The sequence below is a fragment of the Zootermopsis nevadensis genome, unplaced genomic scaffold (genome assembly GCF_977971745.1).
Source record: "Zootermopsis nevadensis isolate Lab colony 2312 unplaced genomic scaffold, Znev_1.0 Znev_ptg000030l, whole genome shotgun sequence".
NCBI classification, from domain to species: domain Eukaryota; kingdom Metazoa; phylum Arthropoda; class Insecta; order Blattodea; family Termopsidae; genus Zootermopsis; species Zootermopsis nevadensis.
This window is the reverse complement of record NW_028259162.1, coordinates 7,147,021-7,167,581: the sequence shown is the minus strand read 5'-3', so window position 1 is coordinate 7,167,581 and position 20,561 is coordinate 7,147,021. Positions and strand designations below refer to the sequence as shown.

The window sequence follows — 20,561 nt, the reverse complement described above, 5'->3', positions numbered from 1 at the left end:
GTTCTATTTTGTTTTCATCTTCCTGTATTATTACATGGCAAAGATTTATATGCAGATATACATTTATGACCGTGTATGGGATTCGTGTTCGATTTCGTGAGGAAACATTTTGTGTTGTGGCGTCATGTGCCTAACAAATTAGGGAGTGAATTAGACCAAGACCAGTTGAATCATAATTAATAATTGTATTCATCTATCAGTGGCGTCATTAACCCCAATGATTGTCGTTATGAAAGTAATTAATTAATTAGCGCTGTTGCAATTCCGTGCTGATGGCGAAGATACGAGACGCGCTGTGGTTCTTGCTGGCGACACTGAGACGCTGTTTCTCGACTACCGATTTTTCATCAGGAAAGGTTTCTAGATTAGCTTCTCAATACTCGCTATAATCCGTGAAGCTTCTTGGTTATTTGATGAATCTTTACTGTGGCAGTTATCCTGTGTAGATAGAGCCATTGAGATGTATTCGAAGGACCATAAGGAGCTTGGAACTGAAGGCTATTGATAACACTGCACATATTGAAGAAATTGAAGGACAGGAGACCCTTTCATAGTGATAACGTAATTTTACAGCATCGCAAATTAATAATAATGTGAGGTCCGTTCCTTTCAGAGGAGCTACGGTCTTGTTATAGGCAACATGTAATCATCATCATCATCATCGCACCTGCAGTCTTGAAGGACGCCGGCTTCCTCACACGTGTGAGCTTTTTTAATATTTTTAGCCATTCGGTAGGACTCCTTGGATGAGTGATCAGCCCGTCGCAAAGTCTCTGCCTGTACACAGGACAGCACAACACAGAAAGACGCGGACAAACATCCGTGGCTTGGGTGAGATTCGAATATGCAATCAGTGTCCGAGTGATGAGCCCCATACCGCGTGACCACTGGTACCGGCTAAGCAGCTTAATAATGTCTTCATTAAGAGAGATAAGAGAGCAGAGGTTTCTTAGCACGACACTCGATTAGTTTAGGCTGTTGAAGTTTATAGCCGCGGTCCGTGTCGAAATATTTTCCCGTCATGTGTTTACAAAGTCACATAGGAACATAAATAATCCGCTCATATGCTGTGTATGTTACTAGCGCTTAAAGAGAACAGTAATTTCTGAGAAAACGAATATTTCTTTGCTTTACGAATGCCAGAACTCTTGCCGATTTCAATCCGCCATGGTCGTTGACGTCATCAGGGTCTTATCCAAAGTTTCAGATTCTGCGAATTCTTCTTTGAAACGTTAAATGCGACTTCCAAGTGTGTGTTTTATTCTGTCTGGCTGCTATTTTGTGCTCATTTGGTACAGGTTATGCAACTGAAATCTTCTTGTGAGCGTCGACAATGTCGTACCGATATTTAAGATGGCTGTCTACTTGGTTGTAGCTCCGTATAGTCTGGTAGACGTTTACCGACGTTTCAAAGGACTTTGCTGTTTTCATCATCAGAGAGATGGATAAGCTGCTCGCGATTCCACCGTAAATCACATTCCAGAAAGTCATGATCGACAATTTAACAATTCAATTTTGTTTCCTTTGTTTCTGTCCTTATTTTTATGTTGTAATTTTATTGTAATTCCGAGGTCAAAATTGAACCGAAACGTAAAACTGCTAGTATCGAAATTCGATAGAGGACCTGAAAGGGAAGGATTGTTTTATACTTCAAAACGAAATTTCTTCTTACTCCTATTTTTTTGTCATGTAAATCCATGTAATTGATCGAGTCTGTTTTTTCTATGCACCCGGCAAGAAACCGGAATGTTACGATCTAACAGCAATTCAAAAGCTTTGCTGTCGTTAGGTGGAAAGAATTATGAAGCCGTATTATTTTAAGCTGACTGAAGTGTAAACCAATATAAAATCAATGTGATATATTAAGTTGAACTTTTCAAAGTTTCAATTAATGTTGTTGTCTGGTTTGTCTCTCATTAAATATGTACGGGATATCTTGTTTAAAGACGTAGGCCCACGTTTCTAATGAACTGCTTATAAGCAGGACGTGTCCTCCTGTGATACAAATGAACACAGATATTTGTTGGAAAGTGGAGAATACTACGTAATGAGGTCTAAGCTACGTGATTTATACGAGTCACTTAGTATAGCAGAACGCCGATTACCCGGGGCCCAATTATACTTGGAGTGGATTATCCGTGGTCTCAGTGCCCCTAATAAGTTAATTATATTTTTTAACTACTCGGAGCATTATACATTGTAAAATTATGCCAACAGAGAACACAAACAAAAATTAAAGACTTTGTGATAAGAAGACTTTAAGAATGTTTAGTACTTTATTCTTGTTTTGCAATGTAAATACGTGCTTTTCTATGTGTAAGTTCGTATTTTACTTACATCGATGATGATAATTGTAATAAAACATAATTTGCGTTAACAGTGATTTTCGATTATCCGGCCTCTGCTTTATTGTTATGGGACTGAAAGAGAATGAGACAAGAAGTGCACACAGAATTTTTGATGAAAAAGCCTTGGAGAGCGTTCACGTTGAAGGCCTAGAAGGACATGTTACTTTTTAAACCATATCTTAGGAAATGTAGATCTGGTATATCCTGAATGAAACTGAATAGGATCATTTCCCATGACGGACTTTGGTATATACAGTGTAAAGCTTTTCGATTATATTTTTAAAGGTCTGGCCCATACAAAGGCCCCTTTTTATATGGTAATCTAAAACAAACGTCTGTCCAGAACTTCAGTTCGCAGACCAATGTACCGTACTGAGTTTTAAAGTCGACATAATGTAATTTCTCTGTCTCTCTCTTTATCATTTGTTTCCCTTTGTATTTCTTTTATTTTTAAGACTATTTCAATGCTACTTTTTACCTTGCGTGGATTTATTGTCGTTTGTAATAATGGCGCTGCTTATAGATATAATTTTTACGTGACGCCAGAGACACAACTTTTAAGAGAAACAATGCAACTTATAAATAAACGTTGGCATTTGTTTAGTTTTTGATCCAGCTCTGTTCGGTCGTAGGTAGCGTCTCAGAATTAGTATTCGTGTCTTGTACATCATTATCTTTTTCCAACCAACATTTAGGGATTCTAGTCTTCAGAATTCCTTTAGTCGGCAAAGATTCTATGAAAACTAGCTTCTTTGTAATATACCTTTATATCGTTTTAAAACTTCTCAGCTTTATCATCAGCATCGAAAAATCTTTAATTGAACATTAGGTCAGCCACTGAAACTTGCACCATTTCATTTCTTTCAACAAATGAACTGTATGTGTCAGCATGAAGTATCCTGTCCTGTGTTCTTTATGATTCAGTGCAATACAAAATCTTCCTCTGATCAACTGTTATTTTTTATTTTGTTAACGGTTTACCATTCCTTTGGCCTGGCATATTTCGATTCAGAATTAATTGTGAACAGTGAATCATTACTTAGGGTTGTAATAAACCTTCTTGGACGGAGCCGGAATTGTCCATACGTCCATACCACGAGCTTGATTCGAAAATGCGGTTCGAATTTTCTTATAGGCCCGGGATTTTATGTATTTCTAGACGATACAGGTTTGTGTGCCTAAATCTATAATCTTTATCTAATTTAGAGAGAATGGAATGCCATAATGTAAGCATGCCCTTCAGTTTTTAGTGTAAAATTTAACACTTTCAGTCAGTATAGCCGATATATGGGCCAAGATTTGATCCAGAGATCTCCCTAATACGAAGCAAGAGTTTCGACCATTCGATACTAGGCTGTATTTGTAACCTGTGCAGCTGAAACACAATCTTTGAAGCAGCTTTTGAGGTTCTGTGGTGGCTACAATGAAGATGGACGTCTTTGGGTTGTAGACCTGTGTATTCTGATGCATGTTTACAGACGTTTCAAAGGTATTTGATCAAGACTCATCTCTCTGATAACTGAGGCACAAAGTACCTCTAAAACGTCGGTAAACTTGTACCAGACTAAACGGGGCAACAACCTAAGAAACGTTCAAGCTGTGTGTTATCATTGACACTTCTGCAGTATGTTAAAAGAAAACTGAAAGAAGTTAACTTTTTATGTTAATAATACGGGGTTACTAAAACGTTTTCCTCTTCCAATTGCGTCGAAGTGGAAACAAAAACAGCCTTCTGGTATGTCTGTGGGAGTTTGCCACGGGCCCTCTTAACTGCTAAACTTACAGCATAAAAAAAGAACGCGTTTATATGCGTTGCTCCTTCATTCCGCGCTGAGTATCACCACTGCCATGGATGTCGTGCAGTTGCGTGATGTGAGAGGTATGATGATTTGTTTGATGATTATGAAGATGATGATACCTCGAGGTAATATTTATGTGCAAGCATGTAGGCAAAATATGCCGTCAGTCCGTCTCTTCTTTTCATTTCAGTGACCTCGGGCTATCAGCCTTATATTTTTGGATAATTTGATAATGCTCAGTATTTTTGAGGGAGGAAATAAAAGCTTTTGCCGTGGTCATTGAGGCATGCTATCATATTTGAGGGAGTCTGAAATTGTTTGGGAATGTCAGTGATTTTTCTTTTATTGTACGGTGTTGGCGCCTGGGTATTGGAAACCGGTAGAATTTTACTTATTTTCCCTTAGGGAATCCCCGTGAGCTCCTTCATCGCACGCAAACTCCGAAAAGAAAGACAATATTAGGCCACATCCTGTGAGACTCGACAGAGAAATGTGTGGATTATGTTTATTATTATTTCACGTCTTCTTCACTTGGTAAACCATTTTGCTCACTTGCGTGACGATTCAGACAGAGGTATTTGATGTGTAATGCAAAAAGGATATATGTATGGGATAATTTCTTACATAGGTTTACCTCAATCTTTTTCAACGTGATTGGACACTAAAATGTAGTTCACACCCGCGAACACATTTATATATTTACTTACGGTTTATTTAAACGACGCTTTCAGTAGTTTCGAATGAAATATGGCGGCGGTCGTAAAATCCAGGATGCAAAGAATACCTGTGAAAACTCAGTGTACTCCGGTATGGAATACATGTTTCCAGTCTTGATTTAACTATAGTTATAGAGAAAATTAAGGTAGACGTTTTGGTCTCCGATATTTCTCGTATTTATTAATTCTCTAACGAGTTTTCTTTTCAGCTGAAATACCTTCATTTTCTGCACATTTCCGTAACAACTAGTTGTTCAGAAACATATAGAACAGCTAAAAGTGTCAAGAGATGTTCGACAGTGACAAGCATTAATGAAGACTCGATTAAACGAGACGAGATATCTCGTTCATAACAAGGAAAGGGGCAGGTCTATTTGAGTAATGGCGACTTTTCTCAAAATGAAGAATACACATACAGTCTACAAGTGGCTTTCCATAAAACATTTTTCTCCGGAAACTTCTTGTGGTTTATCAAATAAAGAGAGGTCTGAATTAATGAATTTATAGTTCCATTACAACGTTTACAGATCTGTCGACAAATATTCTCTTCAAATCCCGTGGGAGAATCTGCTTTAACCCTCCCCTAACCACTAATGATACAAATGCAATTCATTTAGGCCCATAGGCCCTACACAACTCGAATGTTAATAATTGATTAAATCCATACCGTTTTAGCATTCGTAATATATGCGAATATTTCATCACATGTGTAACACACATGGCGTTTCCATATCTGTTTTTAATATCGGTATTTAATATTCTTGCTGTACTTTGTATATTAATATTATTGAAAATGTTTTAATTATTTTATGATATCTAAAATGTGTAAAGCCATAGGCAGAACCAATAAATCGAAGAGGACACTGTATTGGATTCTTGAAGTTCGTTACATTTATTGCCCTCTGAGTACTGGGTAAATTCGCCTTCCTGTCTGTGGGCTTAACAACACTTTCGTTTGGTTTTGATCTGCTTCTGTTAAGGAGTCTGTACCTAAACTGCGTTTAGGCACAGTTATAAGTACACGTTCAAAACATTTGTGTCAAGGGCACTGAAATGTCATCTTAGACGAGACGATGAGCTTTCCATCCAGCGTCGTTTGGTGTAATGTTTCTTTAATGCCAGAAACAGCTAATGACTAAATTTTTTCATTGCAAGTTTAGATTTACTTCGCTGATGCTACAGATATTTCCAGTTTAGGGATTAGACTTTTTTAAGAGTTTTTTGATTTATTGATTTAACTTGTTTTATTTTAGGGGTAAGATTTTGCTTGTGTTTGAAAACGGGATACGTGGACCTTAGAGGACGTAGAGAGCTGCAAGATGATGACTTTTATAATTTGTACACAACACCGAATATGTTTATTAAGATCAGATCGAGGAGGATGAGATAGGCGGGGCATACAGCACGCATGGGATGATAGATTTATATATCAATTGATACCAAGCTAGAAATAGCTTACTAAGGTTGAACGAATGGGAAAGAGAAATGATTTAAATGCCATAATTACATAAACTAAGATGCGTTTGAGATGTCATGAAACGTTTTTTGAACGCATGGACACAGACATTAATCTTGCTGTCTTATTTTTTTTTCCAGATGAGGTGTACCTGCACACAGTGGTCTTATTAGACACCATTGCATTCTACAGGCGTGAGTAGATGCACTCGATATTTCCTATGCTTTATATACACCGTTGTCTGCAGCAGGGGTGTTTAACATGGCCATGCAGTTCAAAATACTTCCCATAAACAAATATGAAGCTGCAATGAACCGTATTAACCACAATGTTGTTTCTCTTCTAATATTCTTAGGGTGATTAAAGCGGGTTTTTGTGGGCAGCACGAGTAATGCCCGTGGAGGAAAATAAATGCGGACAAAATTAAAACGGCCGTAATGCATCTGACGCCGAAATCATATGTGTATGAAGTTTTGGCTTCTTGTTTTTGAACAGGCACTACTGAACTCCCACAAAATCTTTATAATACGTCCGAGGGAGTTTTCGTAGTTTTAGAGGTTCAGACTTTAAACGTGGAATAACACGTGCATATATCCGGTAGTGATTTCTGTCCACATGGTGTGTAACAAGATCAACTATTCCTTTCAGACGAATCTTGTTCTAATTTCATTACAGAAATATCCATTATTATTTGTGTCGAAGGCCGAACAGTTGGACACCCCTGTCTCCCATGTGTGTATTCGTATGTATGAGTGTCTTTGTATTGTTACTGTTCCATCTGAATTCTTCTTGATGTATGAGGTTTGTTAACTGGACGTACTGTATGCATGCAGAAGTACCTGCCAACAATGTTAAAATTCTCGAAGAATGGGCCATTATCATGATAAATAATGCAGGTATTCCATACATGGAGTCTAGAAAGCTCTCGGTTATCGGTAGTTGCACAGTTTTAACATAATAAAAAGATAAAAGTTGAAGTGCGGTTAGCCTAAGCTCTTCCTGGTGCATCGTTGGATACGAAAATGTCTCCGCGCACATTCCACGATGCTTCGACCTTATTAGTTAAAAAAGCGAAAATTTTAGAAACCCAAGCATATAAATGTAGTTTAAGTTGCTTTGATATTGGTTCTGTGCATCTTGTTAGAAGGTACCCAGGCGATAACCACTCGTCGTTCTGATAAGGATAGAATGACAGTGAAGTGTTAGTGTAGTAAATATTGACAGCTAGATGAAAGAGATGGCGGATTTTTTATTTTGTTTAAATATCGTCTAAATACAACTTAAAATGTAATTCATACTTAAAAAAGAATACAACACGTCACTATTACGAAGATTGGTTGCTTAAATGTTAGTTTGGGGAATAATTCTTTTAAGAAAGTGATATACATGATAACGCTTGTGGTGTTAAATTACAACAGGCCGCGCACACACGCATACACACGGATCTAATGTGTATCTTAAATAAATTATCAAGGCCGACAGGATATGCTTAATCTCAGAGCATGCTTTTAAAACATACGTGTACTCCAGCGTTTTGGTCTGATTCCTTTTTTGTGTTAATTGTGACAAATTCACGCAGGTTTGTCGATTTTCAAATGAATATCAGGCAATGTGTGATTGAAACTTGGGTGGAATCACAACGACGTCTCGACATAACTTCTATTGGAATGTTTGAATTTCAACAGGGTTCAATGCGAAATAATGAATAATGTGAGCCATGTGGCTCGTGATGAGCGCTGTGAAAACAACCGAGCATCGTATTGTCTTGCGCTCTGTCGTCAGTGACTTCATCTCCGGCCCAGCGCTTGGAGTACAAGTACTTTTATAATATACTGCGCGTATATATATTAAAATGCAAACGCGATGTTGCCACGTTGACATGACGGCGGCAAGCGATAATGAGTCTCAGGTATTGCAAGAATCTATTGAACACACCCGTCTTCAGATTGAAAACACATGATTTGCAACTGCTGTACCTTGTTTATATTTTTCGTTATTTTACCAAATTATAGAGTTTTGCTATGACCTCGCACTTACGGGATACTCCAGAAATTTTATGTTTTTACAATAGTGAAAGATGAGAAAAGCAAACAAAATTTTAGTCGGGAAACATAAAAGGAAAGCATAATTGTATATGACAGGATAATATTAAAATTTATCTCAAAGTAATATTGTGGTAATATAGACTGAATTCATGTGGCTAGATATAAGGAACAGGACCGGGCTTTTGTTCACACGGTAATGAACTTAGGACTCTATTTGATAAGATAAGAGTATAGGCTTTTGAAGGAGGGTATTTCTACGTTGGGTTAGTTAAGATGTAGATCCTTTACTAGATACATTTCTTGACTGTCTTAGCTGCTGTTAGCTTCTGAAGAAGGATTTCGCGACATTGCATTAGTTTAGAAATTCCTGTATATTGTTTATTCGTTACGTAATTATACATCTTCAATATCTGTAACATTTTGACAACTCTGTTTGAAATACCATACTGACTTGTTGCAGTAGAGCCAACAGCTGTAAGGTGTCACGGCGCCAAGCACCTACACATGCAAGTAATAACAATAAAATATGAAACGCATAGAAATATATCCTTGATCTGTAAGGATTATCTCGTCGCTGGCGGGACACACCTCGACGCGCCGAACCGAGCGTTTTGCACTGTTAATATATCACGTTAGTTTCATGCGGTATGCCCTCCAGACTTACCCGTTACACCCTGGGTGGTAATGTTCTATGCTCTCGCTGTTGATATGAGAGAAATACAGCGCTTCGTGGAACCTACGCTGTAAAACTGATTCGTATATTAGATAATTCTAGAAGTATTGCTTGGCCACGGAAGAAAATCTCGGATTTGCTGATGATTCAATTTCGTATTCATGGCCTATTCCCATTTATAAATTAACTTCTGAAAATATTTATCCTTTTAGGTATTTGGTAGACTCCATGAACACAGGACAACAGAATAAAGCAGAAATATTAGCACAGACCACGTAATTTGTATCCGAGACAACTTCGCGGCATACTACTTCATGTTTGAGAGGTCCCGTGCTCTCAGACTCAGTCAAGAGACTTGCAATTTTTACGGAAATTGTTTCTCCGTGGTTTTCCTCAACGTTACCAGGCACAATTCGAGGGTAACCTCGGGTTCCTTCCACATCCTTTCAAATTTATTGTTAATCATTATCCAAAATTTTGACGCAATATAGCCAGAGCTACTAACAGCGTTGTTTAGTTAATAATAAATCAATAAGTAAAATGAGGTGGAAAGATTGTGTAGATGAAGATTATGGTCTGCAGAGATTATCAATACGTGATTGTAGATCCGAACTATGGTAAGGTCCGGTTTGTCCCACATAAAACAAAGTTTTGTTTTGCCACAGGTGGGAAAGTGGGTAAGCATTGGCTCTGGCGGGGGAATTGCGTGGCCAATAACGCCACTTACTAATGGTATATGTGAATATGAGCTATGAGGTCAAGAGAACTAGAGAGTTTTTGGTGACCTACAGCGGCTGGATGAAAGGTAAATATCCTCTATGGAAATAAACCAGGGAGCGCAAAAAGAATAGCGTAGGGAAATCAGGGTATGGCCCATTTTTATAACCCTTTCCCCCTCGAAAGTCGTGAAAACCTCGGACGTCCTTGTCCATTATCGGCCGAGTGCTGCTGTACCACGAGTAATGGCCGTCGGAACAGTGGCGACATAATTTCACAAGAAAACATCTGTGTAAACATATAACTGACATAAATAACAGCGTAACATTGCGGACGTATGTTACACAGAAGGGAGAACGGGAACCAGTTTATACGCCGATGAAACAAATACATAAACCTGTTTAGAATAATTTTACAGCAGTACATCATCAAATTTGCTTACTCATAAACCCCGATGATTATCTATAGCCATAATTTTGATTGTATTTGGTTGTTTGTTGTGGTGAGACATAACATAATTCACCAACTTTGTTTTCATTAATTAATACTGACAAAACGCATAGGTGATTGGATATACGTCACGAATTATGAATTGGAGACTGAATATGTGAATTATAAAACAAAATTATAGAGGGAATGTTGTTTAGTATTATGCTGGACTAGATAAAGCAACTCTGTGACATAAAACACAATAGCAAATATTTTAATGTTATAAGTTCTGTGCAAACAGTTTCTTATTGTTAGTAGTTTATGTCAAATTAAATAAAGTTTTATTAGTCGCCTGCTGCTTTCAGCTTCACAATGGTATACTGTGGCGCTGATCATGTCATTAAGGCGTGGTAACCATTCTTGCTGGCATTGGAAGTGTCCAGTAATTTTATCCATGAACCGGATACTAAGTTTGTTGTTAACCCCGTCCACTTTGCCACAGGTTCCTAACCACAGGTCCGTATGCCGATGTCGGTCCAACATCGTTTCGACCGAGTCACAAATTAGGTCCTGATTTAAATAAATTGTAACTCTGAAATGAACAAAACTGCAGACATGAGACGAAGCACATCATATTGAAGCGAACTTCATGTTTGTTTCCACAATTTACACTTTTATAAGTGGTCGATACAGGTGTTGCGAGTATATTTTACAGTTGTATTTTATTTAAATCGGGGCATAACCGTGACGCACCCTACGAACGTAGATCGAGTTATAGTTACGAATAGAAGTGAACGGTAGATGTGTTCGTTTTCCTAAGTTCTACGCCACAAAACCGTACAGTGAACGTGAAGCGACACTCGTTCTTCATCCTGGCACTAAGACTGGACGGCTTCGTGGTTCTACCACTTTACCCCTGGTAAAAGAGCCCAAAATGAGCACTTAGTACGAAGCTAGTGGGCTGTGAGGTGGTGAACAGAGGACTTATGCTCCTACCCGAAATCGAACCCATATTCTCATCTTTTTATAAAACTCTTAGGTCCGTTTTCCTGTTCACAACAGCTCACCACTAGTCCTTATCCAGAGCAACATTAATCTAGTCGACATCCTCCCAACGTATGTCCTTATGAACCATTTTAATATTATTATTCGGTCTTCTGAGTGTTTCTTTCTTTTTTTCGGGCTTTACAACCAAACCGTTGTACAGTTGTACCGGCTTGACAATGTAGTGAACCTGATTTTTTCACATTTATATACATTTATGGCTCAACATTTTTCAATGTACTGAAACTGAATAATTTATAATGGTGCAATGCTGTATTATATAAACGGTAATTGTATTAGCACATTATAACTTTTGAAACTCCGCCTCCTAACATATGGTTGCGTTACTGTCTTATGACGTAATGTTATTGTCATGTAGAATGTAGGAGGAACATGGTAAGGAGGGAGTACAGCACAGAAAATCATGTACGAGGTCATAATTCTGTGCACAACGCCGCCTCTCATGTTGAACGAATCTTTCACACACGAACTTAAGTCACATGCATGCTAACTGCACAACAGTCCCCGCTGTCAGGCATGACAATGTTCATTGTAGTGCAAAAATACCCTTTTCCCATTGTCTGAAGTCGAATTAAGTTTACTTACTTATAAGATGTTCTGGAAGTTAGGTACTGGTGACTCCTTTATACCGTCTGTATATGTACACAAAATGCAATTTTATATGGTTAAGAAAGCTGTATATAGAATTCCGATATCTCAAATCGCTTTAGTATAACTCATACTTCTTATGAAGTTTAAATCATATTTTCAAATTATTGTCAACAGCAGTTCATCGAACAAAAATTGATAGATTCTGCTTTATATGAAATACCTATTTAAGATATAGAACTTTATTTCAAAATACTTTAACAAAAATACGATGAATCACTTCTGACTTTGTGCAGTGTTATCGGATTGGTGCAAGAATTTCTATAAGCCTAAGTGTTGACTGCTTTCTACAGGTTACCCCATCACGTAAAAATTGACTTTATACAGCCAGTTAAAAACACTGAGAATTAAAATTAGCTAGTCTCTTATAAGAATGTTTTGTTTAGTTTCTGTCTGAGCTGTGCACACGAAATGGCTTTCACAAATCAATACAACAAAAGTAAGAAAAAAGTATTATAACAAAGAAAAATCCGTTCTTTCAGCACACCATGTACTTAAAACATTGGAAAACTTGCCTTTTTAAATGATATGACCTATACAGGAAATTCCACAGCCACGACAAATTAGAATAATTATTTTCTTGAAAGTTATGCAAGTTTTCCCACGCTTTATATTTTTTTATAACAAGTGAAACAATAAGTGAAATTCCCCACAGAGTTGATAATTACAAGGAAGTTGTTAAAGATATTTAAACCGCACCAAAGTTACAGAAGGAAAATGAGTTTTGTTTAACACGGTACTGATGTTCAGTCTTATTAGTGTATTTAGTGTAATTTATGAAGTGTTTTACTTAAAACACAGCGTACTATAATCCGTTTTAATAAATGAAGGTTTTGAGAATGAGAAGATTTACCTTCAACCGTTTGAAGTCGAAACTTTTCTGAATAATATTTAATAATGCAATCCCCCATTGCAAAGAAAACGCGTCTCCATCAGAAACATCAAGTGGTTATGGAAATAAAAAGAATATGCAATGTTTATCAAAACATCTCAAAGAAAATGCCCACTTGGGAGATCTAGACATAGTTGGGACAAATTGAGTGTGAAGGTGGAGTCGGAAATCGTGTGGCTCAGGATGATGGTCTAACGGGGGTATTTTGTTAACACGATAATGAACTATCGGAATCTATAAAAGCAGGGAATTTCTTGACCAGTAAATTATAAGATTTTCTGAGCCATGGCTTGATTTAGTCGCTAAGTTCAGAGTAGCGTAACACTAAATCACAACTGTACGCCCTCCTCCCAGAATATGCGCGCTAGATGAGGCTGTTAATCCTTCATGCCACTTGAACCCAGGAAGCTGTGGAATCGGTAACAGAAACAGATGCGGATCCGTCGAGAGTTCCTTTGTATCGATAGTTGCCAGCTTATTTGACCACTTAACCTACATTAATACGGATTCCTCCTCCTGTCTTCGTAGCGAGTCTGGTCTCCGGTCGGCACGGTTTTCAGATCTGTCGTCAAACACCTGGCTCGTTTTTCTGTTTACTTACCGTAGGATCGACAGCGTTAGGAAATTTAATATTTCGACGTTTCGGTTTGACAGGACGACAACACGAACTAAAAAGACGGGTCTTCCACGAGTGTGATTTGGGAGGGAGAGAATTTAGGAATGCAGCCATAGCAGGAGGTCTCGTAATGTTGTATTGTTGACATCTTTATAAAAAAGTCGCAACGTACGTCCTTTTTTTCGGAGCCTTTTATTTTAGTGAAGTTAACATTTACTACAGTAGTCGTCATTAAATTGTTTCCTTCATTGTCACAACAGAATTGTCAAACTTGGCAATATAAACAACGGATACCAAATTTGTAATCAGAACTCGCAGCGTAGCAAATCTAGAAGCGATCTGCTTGCAATTTGAAGCCGCACAGAAGGAGGGACGGGTGAAGTCCTTTCGTGGTCTGGAAGATGAAATTTGGTGACAGCTACTATAGAGCGAGTATATGGACAAATGATGATCGATTCTGTGAAGTTATTGACAAAATGTCAGCACAGAACATAATACTATAATACCCTTGAATTATGAAAGATTCAGTGGTAATAATAACATCTTTAAAATTAGGTAAAGATAATTTGTTATCCCTCGAAAAGAAATCTTAATAAGTTGCTTTTTTTTCCTTCTAAGAAACGCCATATAGACAAATTTAAATAAACTTTAATTCAATGGTTCAGAATTGCGGTCTGTTCTAATGGCTCATTCCTTTCGGAACACCGTGTAGAACTCCATAAACACAAAACAGGTGACATACCCCAGTGGAGAATGGACCGCCACTGGCTAAGCCGATGAAAGTACGACAGGCCTACGTAGGCACCATGCCTATTGTTCCATCCCGGGCAGATATTTCTTGTGTGACGGGGGTGGTCTGCAGTGTGTGTCCATGACAACGATTTAATGAAGTAATGAAGCCCGATCCAACTCCCCTCTTCACAACAATCGTTTGTATTCACGTGACGACGATGACTGGACCAGCTGCTTTTCTACAGAAAACCAGAAGGAAGGAGAGATGCTGAGTGTTGGGATGGGTCTCGAAGGATTCAATGGCGTGGTGCTATGGGACTGGACGTTATGCCGTAAATAGTGGCTTCAAGGCCTAGGAGGTCATGTGTGAACATAATATTCGATGAATTGAAGTGAGAATGAAGATTCTGTCTTCTGGGTTTGTAGCGCCGTGCAGTCTGGTAGACTTTTACCGACGTTTCAGAGGTACGAGAGAGTTGGACAGCTGACACAAGTACTTTAGCGTGTGTTTTCTAGAACTTTCAGCTTTTTCAGATTTTGTGTTAAGGTTGATGATGAACAAGTTAATATTTGGGCTTATAGTCTGACACTTTTCTTGGCTCTGTTGTGACCAATGAGTCATCTGATGGGATTCTCTTTTCGCCAACAAGGAGGTGCCCTTAATTGCGGATTAACAGTCTTATATGGTGCTTCGAGGCTCGCTCGCAGCTGAAAGATGTCATGTCTGCCCGTCCCTATGTAACGACTCGAGAACGACTGAACGGATTTTCACAAAATTTGATGCAGGGTAGTTCTACTGAAGTTTCAGACACATCCCGTTTTGGTTGTTTATATCTGTCTTTGTAAGGCAGTAATTTGAGATGGGGCATACCACTGCTGCATCCCTTCCACCCCCGGGCCTGTTTTTCATCTTTTGTCGTTTTAATTGGAACTTCACATTCGAATGTGTTGGAATTTTCCCACAAAAGTGGCAGTATGTTTCCCCATCCACATCCTCCATTTGTTCCAGATGGGGGATGCTGGCCCTTGGGTGTTTGCTCTCTTTATGTTAACCCCCCTGTGACTCAGTGTGACCAGCTGCGGCTTTGTGATGACTTTGATTAGTTCCCCCCCCCCCCCTGCCCTCCGCCACAGCTGTACCTCTGCCGCCCTGTTAACCCGCGTTTATTCCCTCTCATCCTCTCAGAATTAATCTGGGCGCAGATCGATCGATCGATCGCTCGCTCTGTCTGAGCGCCACACCGTGCAGTGGACAATTATTGCACGGGAGAGCATGACTCCCAGTTAGGATATTATTCAAGTACTCGAAATCTGACAGTTTTATTGGATTTTCACGTTTATGGAATTCAAAATACGTTATGAAAACACTCGCAGTTGCTGTAGAACATTTTAGGATTCCGAAGGATAAGTTGGTTGATTAATGGATAAACCAAACATCAATATAAAAACGAAACATAAAACTTTGCCCAGATTTCAGTAGTGACGTTTCCTTCATATGCATTCTTAACCGTTATACTTCAAATGGCTCGATTTCTTTAAATTACATTCACAATTTTTGCAGTTGTGCTGCTTCGTATATCGGACGTATCCATTTCGAATCTGGCACACGAACAGTTTGTCCGTAACGAAATTTTTTTTACTCTCGTCTGTCCTTCCAAAAAAATGGCGTGGTCGTAGCCTAACTCAATTCTAATAATTTTAATTTTACGACTATAAGTTGAGACAGCGTGATAAATAAATCGAAAGTAAGTCGCGCACATCAATCAGCAAGGCGTTTTAAAAACACAGTCGTACGTAAAAATTTCTAGTTGGAAAACCTGAAAGAAAGAGTCACGTGGGAAACCTAGAAGTAGATGGTCGGATGATGTTAAACAGTTTGGGGTGGATTCTTGAGGCGCAGGATAATGTCCAGTGGCGGGCTGAGCGACTATCATCAGTGTCTGCTCCGTGGGGTTAGGTAAGTTATATAAATAAAATCCAGAATGCTACGGCGATGCGCGAATAATGAGGCAGCAAGCTTTGCAAGGAATTTTTGGCACATGGCGTTTTTGGAAAGCGTCGATAATAAAGAAGACGGAGTGCGTCGAGCTGCGTTACGCGGCAAGTGTTGCAAGAGGAGTGGCGGCCGTGCCGCTTGGGAGACTGACCGCGGAAGATTGGTGGACCGGACACGCAAGGAAAGTTTCAATTTTCCATCTGGTGCTAGCAGATAACAGAGATCAAACGCCTATAATAATTTGGACGTGTTCCGGAAAATCGTATTAACCTCATTTACAATAAAAAAAGAAGGAAAACACTCCAGATGATAATTTTTTTCGATCTCAAATCAACAAGTGTGGAAATATTTCCCTTATTTTTGAGTACAAGTGTTTTCCAATTGCGTTAATTTTCCAAACCTTAGTTTTCCTGTGTGTTCAGTTAATTCAGATAAAATAATTGAACTGGCTAAATTTATGCGTTGTTTAGCTTTTTATTTTATTATCAACTTAGCAAAATGCTTCGTACAAAAAATGTATTGGAAATACAATAAAATGTTGTCACTGTTTTCTTTACTTTTACAGTAAGACAACTTTACAAAATAAAATTCCAAAAAAATTATATGGATGGGACATAGAAACATAAGTGAGGAATACAGAAGTAACAAAAATAGTTGGGAAACCCCGAGAAAACCAACCATTTTGAGACTTAGGTGCAGACAGAATTGTGCTTTAACTGACCTTCAGCGTTTATCCCTAAATAAGTGTATGAGTTATGTATTATTACCTAGGCATCTTGTTTTCAGAGAACGTGCAACATGTGTTAATTTTATAGAAATTCAGACATATCAACTAACTGGTAATCGAACCCTAAGATTCAGCACTGCTAACAACGCAGTTCAGTGCTTAGGACTGTGTTCCTGTTCGGTAGATCCCGGGTTTGTTTCTCATAGTTTTCCTCCATTCAAACACTGAATTAGAGTTTTAAATATACCGCGATCAATCTCTTCCACATCATTCTGACTTTGCGGGTTACGATTATTTTAGATTAAACTCATTATAACTTCTACAACCGATAAAGTGTCGTTAAACAACCCCCCTCCGAAAAAAAAATATTGCAAACCAAACCCCGTCAAAGGACAGGATTCTGAGAAGTTTGCATCGACAATTCTATATTGTAAAAATCATTTTAATATCTTAATATTTAGGCTGTCAACAGCGTTATGGAAATACAACGAATTACGAACGCACAGAAAAGGAATGAATAAGGAAAGGAGAAAGAAATGAAAGAATGAAAGGAAATATGTAAACTGGAAAGGAAGGACGAAGGACGAATGATATAACTACAAATTCGAATAACAGAAAAGTATGAATTTAAAACAAATTAATAAGAAACCACAGAATTCAAAATATTACGATGTTAATACGCCAGACTAGAATTCACTATGAAAACTAATACCATATGTTTACATACTTGACTGTTTGATGATGTAGCGCGCCTGGAAATCCAATCACACGCGTCATCTGCTACGTACCCAATCCAACCCCTCGCATTCAGTTGTTCTGGCCAGCGCCATGTTACTGCCTGCCTTATATGAAACCTGGGGGGATTAATATGTGTGTGTTTGACTTATGGCCATTTTTTTCCGACGTCAACTTTAATTACAACCTGCTACACCGTTAAAATGAATCGGACTCATGAGTTCTTCCATGCTGTCATGAAAGTACGTAATAGCCTGTGATGTGACGCAAAACTGCAACGATGAACCGTAAAACATGTGGTATTGAAATTAATTCTATGCCAAGGACATTTCTCTGCTGGCATGGAGAATAAAAACCACGACAACATGGCGGTGCCCGAATTTATAACTTGTGTTGGGCAAGGCCGTGGTCTAGGCAACACGGAGTTTTCCTCCGGGGGCTTCCCCGGTTTCTCCGTGGCATCCCAACAATTACTCCATTCACACACAGAAGAAGGCAATGGCAAACCACTTCTGGATCATCTGCCAAGAACGTATATGAATAGGTCCCAGTCCGAGAAAAGGATGGAAGGATCCTGTTCATATGGACCTGTCGTCAGACAGAACACTAAATAAAATAAATAAATATTAATTCCCAATTTGATTTTTTCATAGAGCAGAGTTTTGTGTGAGAAGGTTCATATTCAGAAGAACCCGTCACAGAGCTAGTTAAATCCAGTTCACATCCTGAAACCCTGTTTAAGGTCCAGTTTAGTATTATCCTTCCATCTCAACTTAGGTCTCTTAAGTAGTTTTTCCTTTAGGTTCTTCATCCAAATATGTGTGTGGATTTCTCATCTGTTCCTCAGTGCTACATATCCGATTATTTCACCTCCTTGATTTAATCACCGCATTGATGTTTAATTTGTGAAAATTAGCATCTTAAAACTGTTACTTCACGTAGTCTATATTAACTTTAATTGATGGGTTGGATTGCTTTATGGAGACGTGAATTTATATGAATTTACGTATCGTGTACTTATAGCTGTGTGTCCGTCTGTCCGACAGTCTTGTCAATTAACCTTCTACCTTATTATATTCTTCAGATGTAGATGAATTATTAAATCAACTCTCTTTACACTTTAATCCCAGAGAAAATCCGGTAACATATGAACAAAAATCCGTGTGCGGTATCGATCTGTTCCGGACTCAATGAAAAAATATCAAAGCCCGCACTGGGTCTTTGGTATTACGAGTTTAGATATCTGTATTCCAGCTCACAGCCAGTCAGTAAGTCAGTCTGTCTGTTTACTTAGTGACCGTTAACCACGACAAAACAAGAAATGATCAGTCACCTTATAAAAGTTAATTTGGTTCAAAATTGGATTTAACCGTGTCGATTACGAGGCTTTTGATTTTTAAATTTTTATAAAATGTCGTCATCTGGAACTGACCCTGCCGCAATTAGCCAAGTAACGTAATCCTCCACATGACAAGTATTGCACTGACTCAGCTCTGGGGGAGTTATCCCTGATACCCTCAGTACGAAATGTCACATACAGCATGCAGTGACGTCATACGATCTTCTAATATCCTTTGGGCTTTAAGGCTATTGGCACCCCTTTTAAGCGTTTGTTCAAGGGGAGTCTTTCTGTACGAAATGAATTTTCGTCACGGGGAGTGTCAGCTGGTGAAGTGTGCTGCTTTATTAGTAATATGATGAAGCATCGATGAAAGGAAATTTTAATTGGGAAATGTTAAGGCCATTCCTCACTCTTTGTTCCAAGCTGGAGAAGTCAGACAGGAAGGATTAGATGATAATTTTGCTGATTTTCGAGTTCATGTGGTATAAGGTGCGTAGGAACAAGAATTCGTATTAACCCCGAATCCAGTGTCTGAGCGGTAGAAAATCGCGAAATTGCGTTTCATTTTCCTTTCCTGACGGCAGATAAATTATGTAGTTGGAAAATATTGAGGGAAGATATCACTTGGAAGATCTAGGCGTAGATGGGAGGACTATATTGAAACGAATTTTAAAGAAATAGCATAAGGGGATGTGGACTGAGTTAATCTGGCTCAAGACGAGTGCGAGTAGCAGATTATTATGAACGCGCTAATTAACTTCTGGGCGCCATAAAATACGGAGAATTTCTCGACTAGATGAATTACTGTCAATTTCCTCTATAAAGCTCTATTTGGTTCAGCTGCTTACAAGAAATGACCATCAGCTGATTAATTTAGATGAACAGATGGTTCTCACCTTGTTAATTTTCATTCGTTTCTTGAATAAAAACTGAACTTGCGAGATTGAGGTTCTCACGGCGACGAAAGTTAGCTCTCTTCTGGGATTTATGCCGTGTAGTCTGGTAGATACTGACCGACGTTGCTGATGAGTCTACTGCCTTGAAACGTCGGTCAATATCTACCAGATTACAATATTCCAGAATAAAAACGTCTTTTAATACTAACCTTTAATTTTATTTGTTGTTTCTGTTCGATCAAAATTCCAAAGCAATTTGTTGCCCCTCGCAGAATCATCGGCCGATTAATAAGAATCTAATTGGCTTCGAAACTTTTAGAGTTGTCGTTGGTCAATCAAAGTTTCTTCATGATTACTTTGTAAGTATGGTCTACAATTGGTATCAGTTTTCGTTACTAAGAGTTGTTTTCCTTGTTGCATAGTGGCGTTGGCAATTTCTAACAAACGAAATTTATTCGTGTTTTAGAAGAAGAAGAAGAAAAGGTTAATTAAACGCTCTATACGTCTGTAGCGTACTATAATTCCACTGTATATATACACAATTAACAAACTTTTATGTCATTAAGACAGCTTTTAAAACATTTCAAATTATAAATATGATACGTCATTTAGAAATACCGAAGCACAACTAAATAATTTTTATGAATTTATTTCATACTAAAAAAAAGACGCCTCTGCTGACCGAAGATCAACTGGTTTGATGCTGTTCAAGGAAGTGATCGCTGTTTA

The 20,561-nt window shown here is 38.3% G+C and overlaps 1 protein-coding gene and 1 long non-coding RNA gene across 3 annotated transcripts in view; one reads left to right on the top strand and one right to left on the bottom strand.

Moving 5' to 3' along the window:
- The window catches only part of LOC110831047 (uncharacterized), a 41,797-nt gene extending 24,053 nt beyond the window's left edge, over positions 1-17,744 (bottom strand). The window contains exon 1 of the long non-coding RNA XR_002543462.2: positions 17,587-17,744. This is a non-coding gene — a long non-coding RNA (uncharacterized LOC110831047). The remainder of the gene's footprint in view (positions 1-17,586) is intronic.
- net (atonal bHLH transcription factor 8-like protein net) overlaps positions 1-20,561 on the top strand; it is a 170,233-nt gene that overhangs the window by 87,399 nt on the left and 62,273 nt on the right. For both annotated transcript variants that reach the window (XM_022066566.2, XM_022066569.2), the window contains one exon: positions 6,460-6,513. In XM_022066566.2, coding sequence (XP_021922258.1) covers positions 6,460-6,513 — 54 coding nt within the window. The remainder of the gene's footprint in view (positions 1-6,459; positions 6,514-20,561) is intronic.